This window comes from Daktulosphaira vitifoliae, unplaced genomic scaffold (assembly GCF_025091365.1).
Source record: "Daktulosphaira vitifoliae isolate Bord-2020 unplaced genomic scaffold, ASM2509136v1 Scaffold_3, whole genome shotgun sequence".
Classification (NCBI taxonomy): domain Eukaryota; kingdom Metazoa; phylum Arthropoda; class Insecta; order Hemiptera; family Phylloxeridae; genus Daktulosphaira; species Daktulosphaira vitifoliae.
In genome coordinates, this window is record NW_026099574.1 from 3706555 (window position 1) to 3722696 (window position 16142).

Here is a 16142-nt window from a genome sequence, read left to right on the forward strand (position 1 = left end):
ATAGGTTCAATAGTAATGATATATTTATCAAATTGAACGATGAATTTATTATATAGATCGAGGTTTTTCTCTGAGTGTATAAAAGATCGCAACTGTCGTGGCGGTTCGGTTGAATTTTCGAACGGACGGCGTTACCAAAAAGATCGGTGTCACGAAGATGACTGCACGTAATATTGCGGCGGGGTATTCGACGCTAGGCATTTGTTGGACTTTACACCACGACGATAACGCGTGTGTGTAACGGTCCGGTTTTCAGTGGAGCGGTGGCTGAGAAGGAGCTGATACGACCGCGGGGTGTCAACGTGTGACAACGCCGTGGCTGTGTCAAATCTATTTGTTACTTAATTATATTGTGAAATCGATGTGATTAACTTAGATATCAAAGTTAAATCAAAAGACTAATTATTACAAAATATTTATAAGATCGTTATAGTTTTTCACTATTATGCGAGTGTTTTTATTATAACTTTTTTCTTTTGTTCATTAGTGATTTTCCTAATTGTTAATTAATTAGGGAAATCGCTTTATTAATTATATAGCATGTGTTAATTTTTTTATCTTTATCTTCTCCAAAATTTCTATGGCATTAAGTTGTAATATAAATATAACATTAACTGTAATTGATTCAATAAAGTTATTTTGATGATTAATTAAGTATTTAAAAAGTTTAGTATGATTTAAACATTAATTAATACAATCAGATCGTAATATATAATTCTATAATACTTAATAATTCATTCTAAGTCAAAATTACTATCTAATTAGGCGTATTACTATTGACATAGGCTTTTAATAGATAATTATAGATTTGACTATGGTCATAGATTTGAACAGCAATATACGATATTTAATTGTTATGGAAAGGTTTACAGTAATTTTATATTTAGTGAAGTCCACCAACATGGGGGCAAATTGAAAATATCGGTATCGATTACTTCCAAAATTTCAAAAAATTATATGCATGACTATATAAAAAAAATTAGGGAATGGATTTGGGTTGGCATTACAAATAATAAGCCCTTCCAAAAAATTTATTGAAATTGTGCCAAGCTGATTAAACATTATCAAAAACAAAAACTTATAAATGCTATCGCAATACATAGAAAGCTCAATAAATATAAATTAAAAATATAAAATATACACGTATACAAAAATGAGTGCGTACTTTTTCGTTATGTTAAAAAATATTTTAATTTTTGGGTTTATAACCGATATTATGATGTCATCTAATGATGCTACATTAAACAAAAATTTTGCTAATAAATATAGTCTTCTCAATCATTCATTATTTGAAAATGTTATACCAGTTTATAAGTATCAATGTTTACGTACTGGGATTACTATTGTATTTGGTGATATTGATGGTCCTATTGTTAATGGATATTTCACTTTAGGTAAATTAATTTAACAAAATATATTTTGACACAATAAGTGTTTATTTTATGAAATTTTTAGCCACAGAAACTCATGATGATGATGGTATTCCACATACATTAGAACATTTAATTTTTAATGGTTCGGAAGATTATCCTTACACAGGAGTAATTCCTTTACTGGCAAATCGATGTCTTTCTTCAGGAATCTGTGCAAATACACGTAATTTATCAAAAAGATATTACAAATGTTAACTAAATTCTCATATTAATATTTTATTTTATAGATGTCGATCATACTCGTTATACTGTCAGCACAGCCGGGAGTGAAGGATTTCTTTCATTGCTTCCAATTTATCTTGATCATATTTTATATCCTACTTTAACTGTAATATTTTTTTTATATACACACTTATGGGTACCTATTTATAAATTGTTATCAATATATTATATATTTTAGGATGCTGGTTTTATCACAGAAGTTCATCATATAACTTCAGAAGGTAAAGATGCTGGTGTTGTTTATTGTGAAATGCAAGGATGTGAAAATAATGCAGAAGTAATTGTATATCAATCGTTTCTTAAAAAAGTATATCCTGGTAAATGTGGTTACAAATCAATATATGGAGGAACTATGAAAAATTTACGAGAGTCAATTACTATTGAAAAAGTATAAAATATTAATTAACTGTGCATAATATAATAATAACAAAGTATTTCTTATAATATCAATCTAATAGATTCGTAAATATCATCAAGCATATTACCGGCCTGAAAATCTGTTACTTTTAGTTACTGGAAAAGTAGACCATTCTTCTTTATTTAATAGTCTAGAACCAGTTATCCAAAAAATTTTATCAAAAGTAATGCAATTTATATTTAATTTTATTATTAGTAAAGATTTAATTTTAAATATTAAAAAAAAGGGAAGCCGTGGAGAATATGTAAAACCCTGGCAAAATTCTGTAGATCCTCTAACAGAATCTTCGAATTATGCAGAATTATTTCCATGCGATGTAGAGACCAATGGTTTGATCAATATTGGTTGGAGAGGCCCAATTGGATCAATTTATTCATACAAGTATTATTTTATTTAATATAATACAGTGTCTTAGATTTAACTTATATACTTATAATATATTATTCAACTATCATTTCACAGTAATTTATTTTTAATCAATTGTCGCATTATTAGACTATATTAGAATAACTTTTTTATTTGCCTCTTATAAGAATTAAAGTAAAAAACCCAGCACAGGGGGGTCGCGGCACAGTGGTGACGTGGCATAGTTGGATCAAGTAAATGATATCTGACAGTNGTCTAGTAAGGATTCAATGAAGCATGATTATAGCATTTTTTTAATAAGTATTGATTGATAAAGGAGAGTGATGAAAATAACTATCGCTAAAAACTTTGATGCGTATTTGATAGGTACAAATAAACAATTCGTCGATTACGTATCTATTATGAAAATTGTTACATTATTATTTATTTAATTATTTGCAAAATTATAAAACTTGAATTTTTTAATTTTTTGCTACACATTAAAACCTCAAATTTGGTTTTGTTTTAAATAAAGTAGATATTCCTTTGTTATGAAAAACACTTCAAAATCTATTAATTATTAAAAATATTGTATGTTTTTTTACTTTAATACAAAAAAACTCATAGAAATTGAGACTTTAGATGATAACTCTTATCTCGNTTTTGAGACTTTTGAAATTGAGACTTTAGATGATAACTCTTATCTCGTTAAGTACATTACAATAGCTTTATATAACATAGGTTTATAGAAGGTAGATTTTTTGAAATATTATCACTAACTGAATAGAAATAATATTATATGATTTATTGTGTCATATATCAGTAGATGTGTAATATATGAGCTGTATACCCCCTAAACGGCCCCGGCCGTCTCCTCTCACAAGGTAGTCGGGAGGTGTAAACGGGCGGGGGAATATGGTAAAGGCAATGACTCCCTTCTTGGATCACCTGTCGGCTGAAGATCCTTGGGGACAAGGGTCCGAGGTGCTACAGGTGTCTAAATTACGGGCACGTTGCGCAAGCCTACGAGGGCCCAGACAAAACTAAGGGGTGCTTTTCCTGTAAAAAGGATAGGTCCAGGCCAAAGATTGTCCGTGTGCGGGGCCTGCCTTGAAGAGCCGAAAGACAAAATTGGGGCCTAGTGAAAAGGTACCTCCAGGAAAGAAGTCAGGAAGAAAGGCCAAGGGGTTTCCTGAAGCGCAGCCCACTAGTGGATGAGATTCCTTCAAACGAATCTTAACCACTGTCGGGCTACCTAGGACCTGATCCGTCAGACGGCATACGAGATGGGCACCAACGTGTGAATCATCTCAGACCCTTACGCCAGATTGGTCCGGGACTCTGCCGGTTGGTTTTTGTACCGGTCTAGTAGAGCGGCGATCGGCGTGATAGACCGCGGCCGCACGACAGCCGCGGGGAGCTCGTGGCCGGGGATTTCAACGTTGAGTCCCTGGTCTGTGAATTGGCGGACATGAACCATCGCGGCGAGAACCTGTTGGACCTGATGTCGGCCCTCGGGCTGGTGTCGGCCAACAGGGGTTCTACCCTGACGGGCCGAACTCATGAAGTCGGTGGACCACGACCCGTGGGGGATACCCTATCGGGTCGTAATATGGAAGCTCCGCAGTCCATCGGCTTCGGGTCAGCTGGAGGCGGACGTGCTGGAAAGGGTGGTGGACACGCTCTTTCCGACAAATCCGCCCCTGCTCCCCTGGCGTTCTGGGACGACGGTCGGCTGTGGAATTCAACATCCAGGAGGTGGCCGACAAGAGGCGGGCAGCGATCCGGACAGTTTCGGCGTACCGAACGTTGTCCGGAGTAGCGGCGGGTATCCTGTCGTCATTACCACCTTCCGATCTGCTCGCCCAAGAACGCGCCACCGACATTGGCTCCGCCGAGAATGCGGCCGGTCCCTCGAACCCGAGGACCGTCTGGCGCTCAGGCGGATGACCATGCTCCAGTGGTGGACTCGCCTCTCTGAGGAAACAACGAGAGACGAGTGGACCAGGTCCCTCATAGGGCACGATCAGTTGGACAGGACTCATGGTGAGATGATATATCGTCTCACCCCAGTGATGTCTGGCCACAGCTGCTTTAACAAATATTTACACCGTATTCGTAAAGCAGCCACTCCAACGTGCGACCACTGTTCGGATCGTCCTTGTTCTTACTTTTGTGTTTTGTTTTTGTTTGTGAGTTATTTTGCCAAACCTCCCTAACATTTCCCACTCTGAGATCCGGTTAACGGAAGGGGGCCACACCAAGTTGCGAATCAGCTCTTGATTTTGAGATTTGTAGATATAAGTAGCTGGATACCTCCCACAACGGCCCTGGCGTTTCCTCTCCCTAGGTAGACGGGAGGTGTAAACGGCCGGGGGAGATATGGTAAAGGCATATGACCCCCTTCCCATGAAAGGTTAAGAATATAATATAGGGGGCTCTTCTCTCTCTCACATGACAATTGATATTACAAGTATGGGGGTTAATCTACATGTGGGGGTACATAGGAAGGGTGGCTATACTATAAAAAAATTAGTAGAAATTACTTATTAAATTGTAATTAATTATGAGATAAAAATGATTAAGTCGTGAAAGAATGGGGGTTATTATACGGGGATATATGTTTTGCGATTCTCTGAGTTTATGATTTTGTTACATATAATGAGTATTTTCGCATAAAAGATGGATTGTTACTCGAGTAAAATTAATAGTGTTAAACATCTTAAAAATGTTTTCTTGTGACAAGTGTGAAAAAGTGTACGTTGCAAAAACTGTTTGATGAGACATAGGAAAATCCATGATGGTATATGATGATTTAAGTGTTATTTATGGTCATCTACTTTTTCGGACAAATACGGACATCATAAATACTACGTATATTTATGATAATAATCATTATTTATAACAATATTTTTTTATGATTCAACAAATCTAATAACTTATGATCTACTAAATATTTTGAGTTCCCTTTTTTAAAATAATTTATGTAATCTAAAATATTATTAAAAGACTATATTTTATTATTTCTTTTTAATAATAAAATTTTTTTTTAATTTTAAAATAGCAAGTTTTTTATGTCTTAAAGATGTTAATATTATAAAGATTAATAAATCAAACAATTATAATTAAAGAACCATATAAACAATAGAAACAACTAAATGTTTGAATAAAATAAAACTATATATTTTATTAATTATAATTTATACCTTTTTTTTTAACTAGTCAAATTAAAAAAAATGTTAACTTATCTTTTAACATAGCTAGTTAAATTTATAATTTGTTAACTTTTAACTGTTAATTTATCGACATTGATCATACTTAACTTAATTTAACTTGAGTTAATTATTTCTATTTACTTGCTCATCTTTTCATTTTATTAATTATAATTTATACCTTTTTTTATAGGTATAAGGCTTGTGATTCACTTTTAAATTATTTAACTCGTTTTCATATTTTGTTAGAGTTTGTTCAAATATCTGACCCATTATGTAGCACGGTAAAAATGATACAAATTTTTATTTTGTTCAATTAATTGTTCTAAAAGATCTATTATTCGTTTATTTTAAGGTGTCTTTCCGTATTAGCGATAATTTAAATCCATTTATAATTCTTGAATTTTATAATGTACCATTTCAAAAATTAGACGAAGAACAAATATCATCAAAATTAAATGAAGTATTTAATAAGCTTAATTGTGATAATGATTATTTTAACCTAAAAACACTGAAAAAATCTATTAAAAGACGTAAGCTATCTAAACTAAAAAATCTAAATAATGATCCTACTTTTACTTTATCAAACTTAATTATTGGTGATTTTTTGTATGGAACGAGTCAATCAGATGTAAGTAAAATTAAATAATGTTAAAGGCACATTATAAAAATAGTATTTATTATTCCTGCATACATTTAGTTAGACGAAAGATTGAATACAATTAATATTTTGGATAAACTTCTCGAAGAAGATATCTCGTTTTGGAAACTGATTTTGAATGATTATTTATTAAACAATTATAAAGTAGTTGTAAGAGGAATTCCATCTATTAAAAAACAACATGAGCTAGCTAATGAAGAAATTCAAAGAGTATCACAACGCAAAAAAAATTTAGGAGAAGATGGTTTAAAATTAAAAGCCATTGAACTACTGAGTGCTAAAACAGAATATGAAGTAATATAAAAATAATTAAATAATAATTATAAATTATGATTCAATAGTATTAATTTTGCAATGAATTATATTCGTGTAAAATAATTAATTTGTCAGATCATTGTAAGGTAGGGCCGATTCCAAACAGTTGGGATAGATCTTATAAAGATGGCGATGATGATTTAAGTCACTTACCATATTTTATATATTAAAAAAACGTTTGAACAATTTACTGAGATTAATGAAATTATTCAGTTTTTTGCGAAAACAGTGATTTTATTTCAGAAAAAACCTCCCAGCGAAATGTATACTTCAGTCAAAATTCCTGATGTCACTCTGATAAATTGTTTAACTTATGATACTTTTTCATCAAATTCAATAAATCAACATAATTTATTCAAAACTTCCGAAGTCCCATTGTTTGTTGAAATTAACAATATTAAAAGTAATTTTATTTATGTAAGTAAAAAAAATTATGAGTTATTTTAAGTAATTGTAAGTCCTACTAATTATGATATTCTAAAATAATTCCTTTCAGCTGAGAGCATTCATCAACACTAAAGATTTGGCATTGAATCTTAGAAAATACTTACTCATTTATCTTGATTTAATAACGGAAAGTTCTGTAATACGTAATGGTATACAATTAGATTATACAGAATTGAGAAAAGATATTCTTTTAACAAAAGCATCTATTGGGATTGGTTCAAGATATTTTTCATTTGGATATTTTACCTCGGTTATACTTTTAACACTTAAAGTATGTTCTAATGACAGGAAGAGTTTACATTTTTTTAATTAAAAAAAAAAATAATTGATTTTCTATTTATTCATGATAACGTATATATTTTACTATTTTATTTTAACACTTTAAGTACGTCACAATGTCAGGGAGTATTTACTTTTTATTAATTAAAATAAAAAAACAAATCTTCTACTTATTTATCATAATATTTATATTTTACTATTTTATTTTAATATTAGCTTCGATGGGATGCTGAAGAGGTATTAATTTTACTATGATGTGTTTTTTTTTTTGTGACTGTTACCACTTTTTCTCAGTTTTCACCGAACCAATTTCTTTCAAAGATACGTCAAAAGATCACAAATTGTATCTAGTCGAAGACATTACCCTCAAAAATTGAAAAAATTTCCCTTGTTCCCTGTAAATGGGGAAACCTCCAAAAAAATTACAAATTTAAAAATCGCTAATTTTCAAAATTTATTCAATTTTTTTTTACTTTAAATTACCATAACTTTTTTAAAAATGACCAAATCAATATAATTCTTTTTTTTATGGATGCATGATGTCTTTAACTATCATTTGGTATATTTTTTTTATAAATCTGACTTATTACTTGCATACAGGAGGGGATTCAAAAGTACAACTTTTTCACAAAAAATTTACTTTTTCATCTTAAATTTTGAAAGTGTTCCGGAAAGTCTGACACTTTTATATATATCTTAAATTAAAGCTAGTGTAATTTACTTTATTATGGAAAAAAAAAATGTTGGATTTTATTTTGTCTTCATGGTGAAAATGGCTACCAAATGCTATTATTGGGTGAAAATTCTTGATTTTTTTTTTATATTTTTAACTTTATAATGTTATAACTTTCTGAAAAGTGTATGGATCAACACAATTTTTTTATGAGAAATAATTTTTATATACTTCTTTCATTCGACATACTTTTTTTTAAATCGGACCATTTCCTTTAATACAGGGGGGGTTTAAAACATAAAAATGCATATAGAAAGTTGAACTTTTTCAACTTAATTTTTGAAAGTATTCCAAAAATACTGACACTTTTATATATATCTTAAATTAAAGCTTATGTAATATACTTTAATATTAAAAAAAAAATTCGGACTTTATTTCGTTTTCATGGTGAAAACAGTCATCAAAGTTAATAAAAAAATACGATTTTTGTAAAAAAAAATTCATTTTCATATTTTTAACTTTATAACATTATAAATCTTTGAAAAATGTATGGATCAATACAATTTTTTTATGAGAAATAATATTTTTTAATAATCCTTTTTTCATTCGACATACTTTATCTAATCAGGATATTAATAAGGAACTAGCAGATCATATAACTTTTAGAATAATCCACCAATTTTTAAAATTAAACACTATCTAAAGATTTGCATCGAAGCGTTTTTTTTTTTTTGATAGTGATTTTAGTATTCAATTATATACTTTTAAACCAAAGAATTACTAATCAGAATATAATTAAGAAAACAAGAGTTCCTGTTCCTTTTTTAATAATCCACCAAATTCTTAAAACTAAACACTATCTACAGATTTGCATCGTAGCGTTTCTTATGATAGTGATTTTAATCACTGTCAAATATCATCTATACTTGTCATAATTATGCCACGTCCATACTGTGCTATCGTTTTTATTTTATTATACTTAGTATAGTAAAATTAATACTTAATTTAGCAAATTAAGGAAATTATTTACCTCAATTCAATTTTTGATTGTTTATATCAATGTTTTTATTTTAATAAACATAATCAAAAAATTATTATCATTTTGTTATAATATATATTAATTGTTAATTTATTTTTATATTTAAATTAAAAATAATTAATAATTGAAACATTATAGTCATATTGAATATTTTAACTAAATAGATCAAACTAGAAAATTATGATACAGGCATTAATAGGCTTCATGATTTACTTTGTAATACATTCATTACTAAAGAAATGTTTTCTATTATGTTATCAAGAGTTATAAATGAAGTTCCTAGTTATCGTAGGGATGGACACTATATGTTAAAACAAATTTTAATAAATATGATGTACAGACAAGGTAACTATTGAAATAGATTAGAAAAATATAATAATCTTTTATATAACTATAATATAAAAACGAAAGTAATAAAAGTGTCGTAAATACATGAAATATATAAAAAAATATATATTGTGAGTAGTATGGGTGTCACTTGTCGATCATCCATTCGGGGTATATGATACAGCCGTTTAAAATATTTTATATAATTATATATTATTATATTATAGTATATTAAGTATAAGATACTTCAAATATTATATTTTTTTTAGCTTCAATGAGAAGTTGAAAAGATATTGTTTTTGTGATAATGTGTGTATTTTTTTTATGTTTGTTTATGAAATTCTCCGCTCTCTTTTTTCGTTGGTCCTTATCCATATTGGACCAACGAAATATACCACTGTATCCCTTTTTTTTGCATCTAAGAGTGGTTTGACAAGGGTGGGACCTTCGGGTCTGACTACACAAGGGGTTGGGTTTTGAGTTTTGATCTTTAAGTTGTAGTTTAATCATTAACATTTCTTCTTCTTCTTCTCATATGTCTACGCTCAAATTTTTGCCGCCATTACTACACTTCGACACCTATCTCTATCTTAGTTTGCTTCTCTTCAGTACTCAACTCCTAAGCTTTTTGCCCAAACAGCAATTTTGAAAAATAATGTTATAGAAACATTCTTATAAAATTAATATAATATTATAAGTTAAAATAACGTTATAACAACATTACTGTATTATTACTAAAAATTTGCTTCCTGAGTATTATTAGAAATTTTTAAATCAATTTAATCTAGCTAAATTATTTTCCAAACGTACTTAGTTAAAATTTAAATTTACACCAGAGGAAACATAAACTCTTTTTTTAATCATTATACTGGAAAATTTGATTTTTTAAATAATTGTAGTTTTAAACGTGGCGCCGAAATATTCATAACACTTTTAATCGATGGTTTGTGACGGTTTGTTTTTTTACTTTTTAGAAATATGTTTTCCGTCATTTTTTCCTATATTATTTTAATTCTCAGTTCATAATTTTCTTGTTAAAATTAAACTAATTTCATTTTTTTTAAACAGATAACAACGCTTACGCATGTAGTACTTTAAAACAATATAAATTTTTAACTAGCTTGCAAAAAACAATCGAATCTGAAGAAGGTTGGAAAGTTGTAAATGAAGATTTAAATAAATTAAAATTATTTTTAGCTAATCCAGATAATATTAAAGTACACATAACTGGTAATATAGATAAATTATTTGACATTAACCCTGAAGCTTTTGCTGCATTACAAAAAATTATTCCAGATAATTTAAAGGGATCAGTACAACCGTAATAAAAATTGAGTTATAGTATTAATATTATTTTTAATTATAATTTTAGTTTTTAGATTTAAAACACAGTTTGATTCTGATTATATATTACCTCAAAACCAATGTACAATTCGAGCTTGTATTGTTGGAATGGGTTCTATTGAAACAAGTAATTTCATCCAAGCTACAGATTGTATAAACGATCATAACCATCCAGACATCGCTGCTATTCATGTATTTTTGGCATACTTTACTCAGATGGAAGTAAGTAATCATTATTATTAGAATTTATTTTTTACTATATGATTTTTTGCAATTGAGAAAAAGGTGATTTAATATTTTTATCCCAAATTAAAATGTCCAAAATTATTCATTTTTATTATGTAATATTATGATGTATTTAAAGAATGAGATAATTTTAAACATTCTAAATGCAAAAATTGAGAAGTTTATTATTCTTAATTAGCGTGTACCTATAATTTCAATTCTAAATCAAGTAATGTAAAGAAAATAATAAGTGTTTGAACGTAACTAATATAGTTTTAAACATGCAATAGAAAAAAAATAGTAGAACAGTGCGGTCGCATTACAGTATAAAATTATTTACCGTTTACCATATGAAAAATAAAAAATCAAATGATTCCCGAACTTAAAATGCTACTGAGGGTGATGATGGCCACCTTTTACATGTTAGAGAATCAAAAACAGTTCTTGGCTAGACCAATGAAAGACAGGGTCCTGGGATCAAACCCAGGATCGATACATACTTTTTTACCTATTAGATTAGGCTGACCACACTTAAATAGATTAAAAAGTTTTTAATCATAAATATTTCAGTAGGAACAAAAATATTAATAGTTTAATTACTTATAATAGTTTATTAAATGGCGAACATCAACCAATCAATTTGGAGTTATTGTAATTATATGTTTTAAACTATGAAAATGTCTGGTAGTTGATATCAACTTTTGGATCAATAAAAAAAAATTTTTTCAATTATAATGTACTTATTTTCCTCATTTCAAAATTTACTATACATATTGTAATCTTAATATGTTAAAAAGAAAATTAAATTGCGAATTTAAATGAAATATCATAGGCAATCATCAAAAATAAAAACGAATTTTTAATAAGTGCAATAGTATATAAATAATTAACGGTGATGTACATTCAAAACTTGCATTTGTCACTCATTTAATTAATGTAATTTTTGTTTTTAACAGGGACCTATGTGGAAGAAAGTTTATGGATCAGGTCTTGCATATTGCTGTGGTATTGTTATAGAGCCAGATCACGGAAAAATTTACTTAATTTTACAAAATTCTGTAGATGTACCAGCTGCTTATCAAGCTACTAAATCAATACTAGTTTGTACAATTTGAAAAAATTAATATTTTATACCTCTTTTTAAATTAATAAAAAATTATCATGTTATGAATTTATAATATATTTTATGATATAATTTCTCTACAAAAATTTTAATATAAAAACTTTAATTTTCAATAATTATACGATACAATTTAATCACTTTATGCTAATCTTAAATTAAATATATTTAAAATATTAATTTACTTTAAAAAATATTTTTAAAAAAATGCTACAAAAAAAGGTAAGAAATGGCGTATTTATTACATCGTTTCCGAAGTACGTATACGAGATTTTTTAGTATTGTTTTTTTGTCATAAATTATTTTATATAGCATACATTTTTTATTAATAAATGTTTGTTTGATTTTAGGATGAACATTTATCCAGTGGATTTTCTTGGGATCAAACAGTTTTCGAATCAGCAAAAGGTTGTCTTACATTTGAAATGGTTAATAAAGATTGTAAAGTTAATAAATCAACTACTGGACCAATTTTGTTGTACTTCCGAAATTTAAAACAATCTTATAACCAGTAATTTACTACTTTTTTTAATGAAATATGAAGAAAAAAACTATATGTGTCAGTAGAAGTATGGATAATATTAGGCGATATCGGGATAAAATGGTTGATGGCATTTTTAAATAAAATCTTATTAGAAGGAAAATTATAATAGGATATTTAAATGTAAAGGTGATATACAGGAGTGTGGAAATTATAGATGCCTAAAGCCTCTATAAATAGATAAGAGAATAAGAAATGAGACATCGGTATCTAAAAAACCAGTTTGGATTTATGCCTGGTAAGTCAACAATGTAGCTAATATTTTGTGTGTGGCATATAATAGAAAAGTTTAGGGAAAAGAAAAAATAGCTGTCTATGGTATTTATTGATTTGGTGAAAGCTTATGATAAAGTACTGAAATAGTTTTTAAAGTGGGCATTAATAAGAGAAGGAATCCCGAAAAGGTACATTAATATAAAAGAAGATATGTATGATGACATTTGTACTAGGGTGAAAAGCGTAGGAGGAGTAACAGAAGGTTTTCGGGTAAGAGTAAGAGTGCACTGAGGTTTTGGTTTAAGCCTTTACTCATTTTTTATAGTGATGGGAGAAATTATTAGAGAAATACAAGGAGAGGTGCCGTGGTGCATGTTGTTTGCTGACAATATAGTGTTAATAAGAGAAAATAGGGAGGAAATTAATTAAAGGATAGAGGTGTGGAGATCAGCTCTTGAAGAAATGGGTTTAAGAATAAGCAGGAATAAGACAAAATATATAGAGTACGAGTTTGATAAAGGAGAACACGAGGTAGGTGAAATGAAGATTTCAGTGACAATAATTAAGCATGTGATAGGAGACGTGGAAAGTTTTAAGTATTTAGGATGAGTTGGACAAAAGAGCGGTAGTATTGATGAGGCAATACTACCTATTTTGTAAGACACAAAATTGAACGGGGGTGGTTGAAGTGAAGCGAAGCATCTGGTGTCTTATGCGATAAGAGAATTGTAATGATGCTGATAGGTAAGTCTATAAGACTGTAGTGAGACCATTAATGATGTATGGATCATAGTATTGGGTGGTTGAAAGTAGAGTAGAGAATGAGTGTAGCAGAGATGAGAATGCTTAGATGGATGAGTGGAGTGACTAGAGAAGATATGATAAGGAACGAGCATATAGGAGGGAGTATAGGTGTAGCGACAATCGTGGATAAGATGAGAGAAAATAGACTTAGATGGTTTGGTCATGTTATGATGAGAGAAGAATCGGAAGCTGTAAGAACAGTTATAGAAATTAATGTTGAAGGAAGATGAGGTAGAGGAAGACCAAAAAGAGATGGAGGGATGCTATTGAATGCGATATGAGTACAGCTGATGTGAGCGTAGATGATGTGGGAGATCGTGTTGTTGGGTAAAGTGTGGCACTCGTGTATGACAGGTTCGAACGTGTTCATGCCACGTCCGGCCGTCGTTCCTTCCTCAGCCGAGCATCATAACCTTTTTTGAACGTATACAGTACACTCGTTTCGCGCCTCTAAGATTTGATAGTCGTTCCTCAACAAATACATAGTGTTTTTTCTTGTCTCGTATATGCAGCAAACGCCTCCGTGTGTTTGTGCTATTGATCGGCCATAGCTCGCCATATTTTTATTGTTTTGCTCATTCGGTTGCGTCTGTGACGAACTTGTAAACTCTGGACCTACGAGGTCATTTGTGTACATGCTTTGTACCTTTATATCCGTGTGAAACGATATTTCTCGCATATTACGGACTAGTGGCATCGTTCACGTCATCATTTCAACGCTCACATACAGTCCACACTCACCGCCATTAATCATCATCTTAAATTATACAGCTAAGCTTTTAATTGTTTGTTTTATTTATTTTATATATTTTCTATTTTGTTCATAGCCGCTTTGTCGGTAATTCTAGTATGTAAGTTACCCCCCCCCCTTTCCATTTATTTTAATTTATTAAAATTACTTAACTATAGAACAACTGAAGTATATTTGATAATGTATGAATGAAAATTTTAAATAACAGTCGGATATTGAAATAATAGTTTTATATTAATATTAAGAAGAACTGTAATATATGGATTCGTATTTTGTACAAACATAAGTAGATGTACCTATTTTCTTACCCCTCATATTTTCCGTATTTTGTTTTCTACAAATAAACAACACCACCGCACAGTAACAGGCAATCCTCCTTCAATATTAAGGGGCTAATTTTCACACGTGTCAAGTAAAAGTTTAAAAAAGGGTGGCCGACCCCAAGTAGTTGGGATAAGGGCGAAGAAGAAGAAGAAGATTTAAAAAAGCTGTATTTATTTTTTTTAGGGACCTTATTAAAAAAATATCATTAGTAAAACTTGAAGATCTTCCTGAAATTGGCAGAAAGTATGTGAAGCCATTATTTAATCCACAATCTACCATAACTGCAATGGTCTGTCCTCCTACAAAAGTTGAAGAATCAGCTAATGAATTTGAAAAGTAATATTTTTAGTAACGATAAGGGTGAAGTTAAGTAAATGTAAACAAATAGGATAATTGTAATTTCCTTTTTACTTCTTAAAATATTTAGCCGATTTTATTTTAGATTGAAAAATTATGGTCCTTATTTATGTTTCTATCGTATTAAATTAATTCGAAATAAAAACTTGTAAATTTATCTAAAAAAATGCAATTACGCTAATCGTTTACAACTACCCCCACTTCACTATATTAATAAAAATAAAAACTTTGCTAATAAAAATATTATTTTAATTTTCAGAATTGGTATTAAAATGAATGTGTACAAGTCTTTAGATGAAAGTTTTTTGAATAATTAACAGCATACTTAGAATACTTTTTCAAATACCTCTAGGAATACTTTTTTGAATCATTGTATCAAATCTAAAAATTATTTTATATTTTATTAATAAACAAAATACATTACTCAGACCAAGACAATCAAAGTAGATGCCCAAAAATTTTAAATATCCACAATTTTTAAAAGTATCACCAACTAATAATTATCTATTAGACATATTAGTCATTATAATGTATATTTGACGTTTATTAGGTTTATTGCATTAATATATATAATTATATGCTTGAAAAACATTTAATAGAGTTCTATATTTTAATTTTCTTTATTTCATGTTAATAATAATAACAAGAAAATAATTTTTAATAACTCTGTTTATATTATTTATATAAATAAATAATAAATAAAAACATGAGTACATGTCCACTGTATTGAACGTGTAAATATTCACCCTCATTGTTGGGACGGGGGGCTATATAAGTACGGAAAAAATATTACCGGAATGTATAATAACGGAAAGTAATATTTCTGAACTAATATTTACGGACCGTAGAACGACGGAAAGTACAATGCCGGACCGTACATTGACGGAAAGACAAATAACAGACCGTAGAATGACGGAACGTATAATCGCGGAAAGTGAAGAGCCGGATTGTATATTCCCGGACTGTATTTTTACGGAAATATATCATTGGTTCCAAAAATGTGAATAATCAAAATCTTTATTTATAAAGCATTAAATATCTCATGACATTTATTATTTCTTCCATGAAAAATTGTATAAAGTAGATTCC

General features: G+C 29.5%; 1 protein-coding gene across 1 annotated transcript; it reads left to right on the top strand.

Annotated features, from left to right (window-relative positions):
* Positions 1-1104: 1104 nt before the first annotated feature.
* LOC126900878 (uncharacterized protein C05D11.1-like) lies at positions 1105-15603 on the top strand. The gene is made up of 18 exons (XM_050676884.1): positions 1105-1394; positions 1456-1596; positions 1661-1761; positions 1834-2043; positions 2114-2236; positions 2300-2454; positions 5824-5914; positions 5986-6261; positions 6331-6585; positions 6850-7023; positions 7103-7324; positions 9209-9389; positions 10440-10692; positions 10751-10937; positions 11897-12040; positions 12411-12571; positions 14880-15032; positions 15313-15603. The coding sequence occupies exons 1-18, from the start codon at positions 1154-1156 to the stop codon at positions 15368-15370; spliced, it is 3126 nt and encodes a 1041-aa protein (XP_050532841.1). The 5' UTR covers positions 1105-1153; the 3' UTR covers positions 15371-15603.
* Positions 15604-16142: the final 539 nt, after the last annotated feature.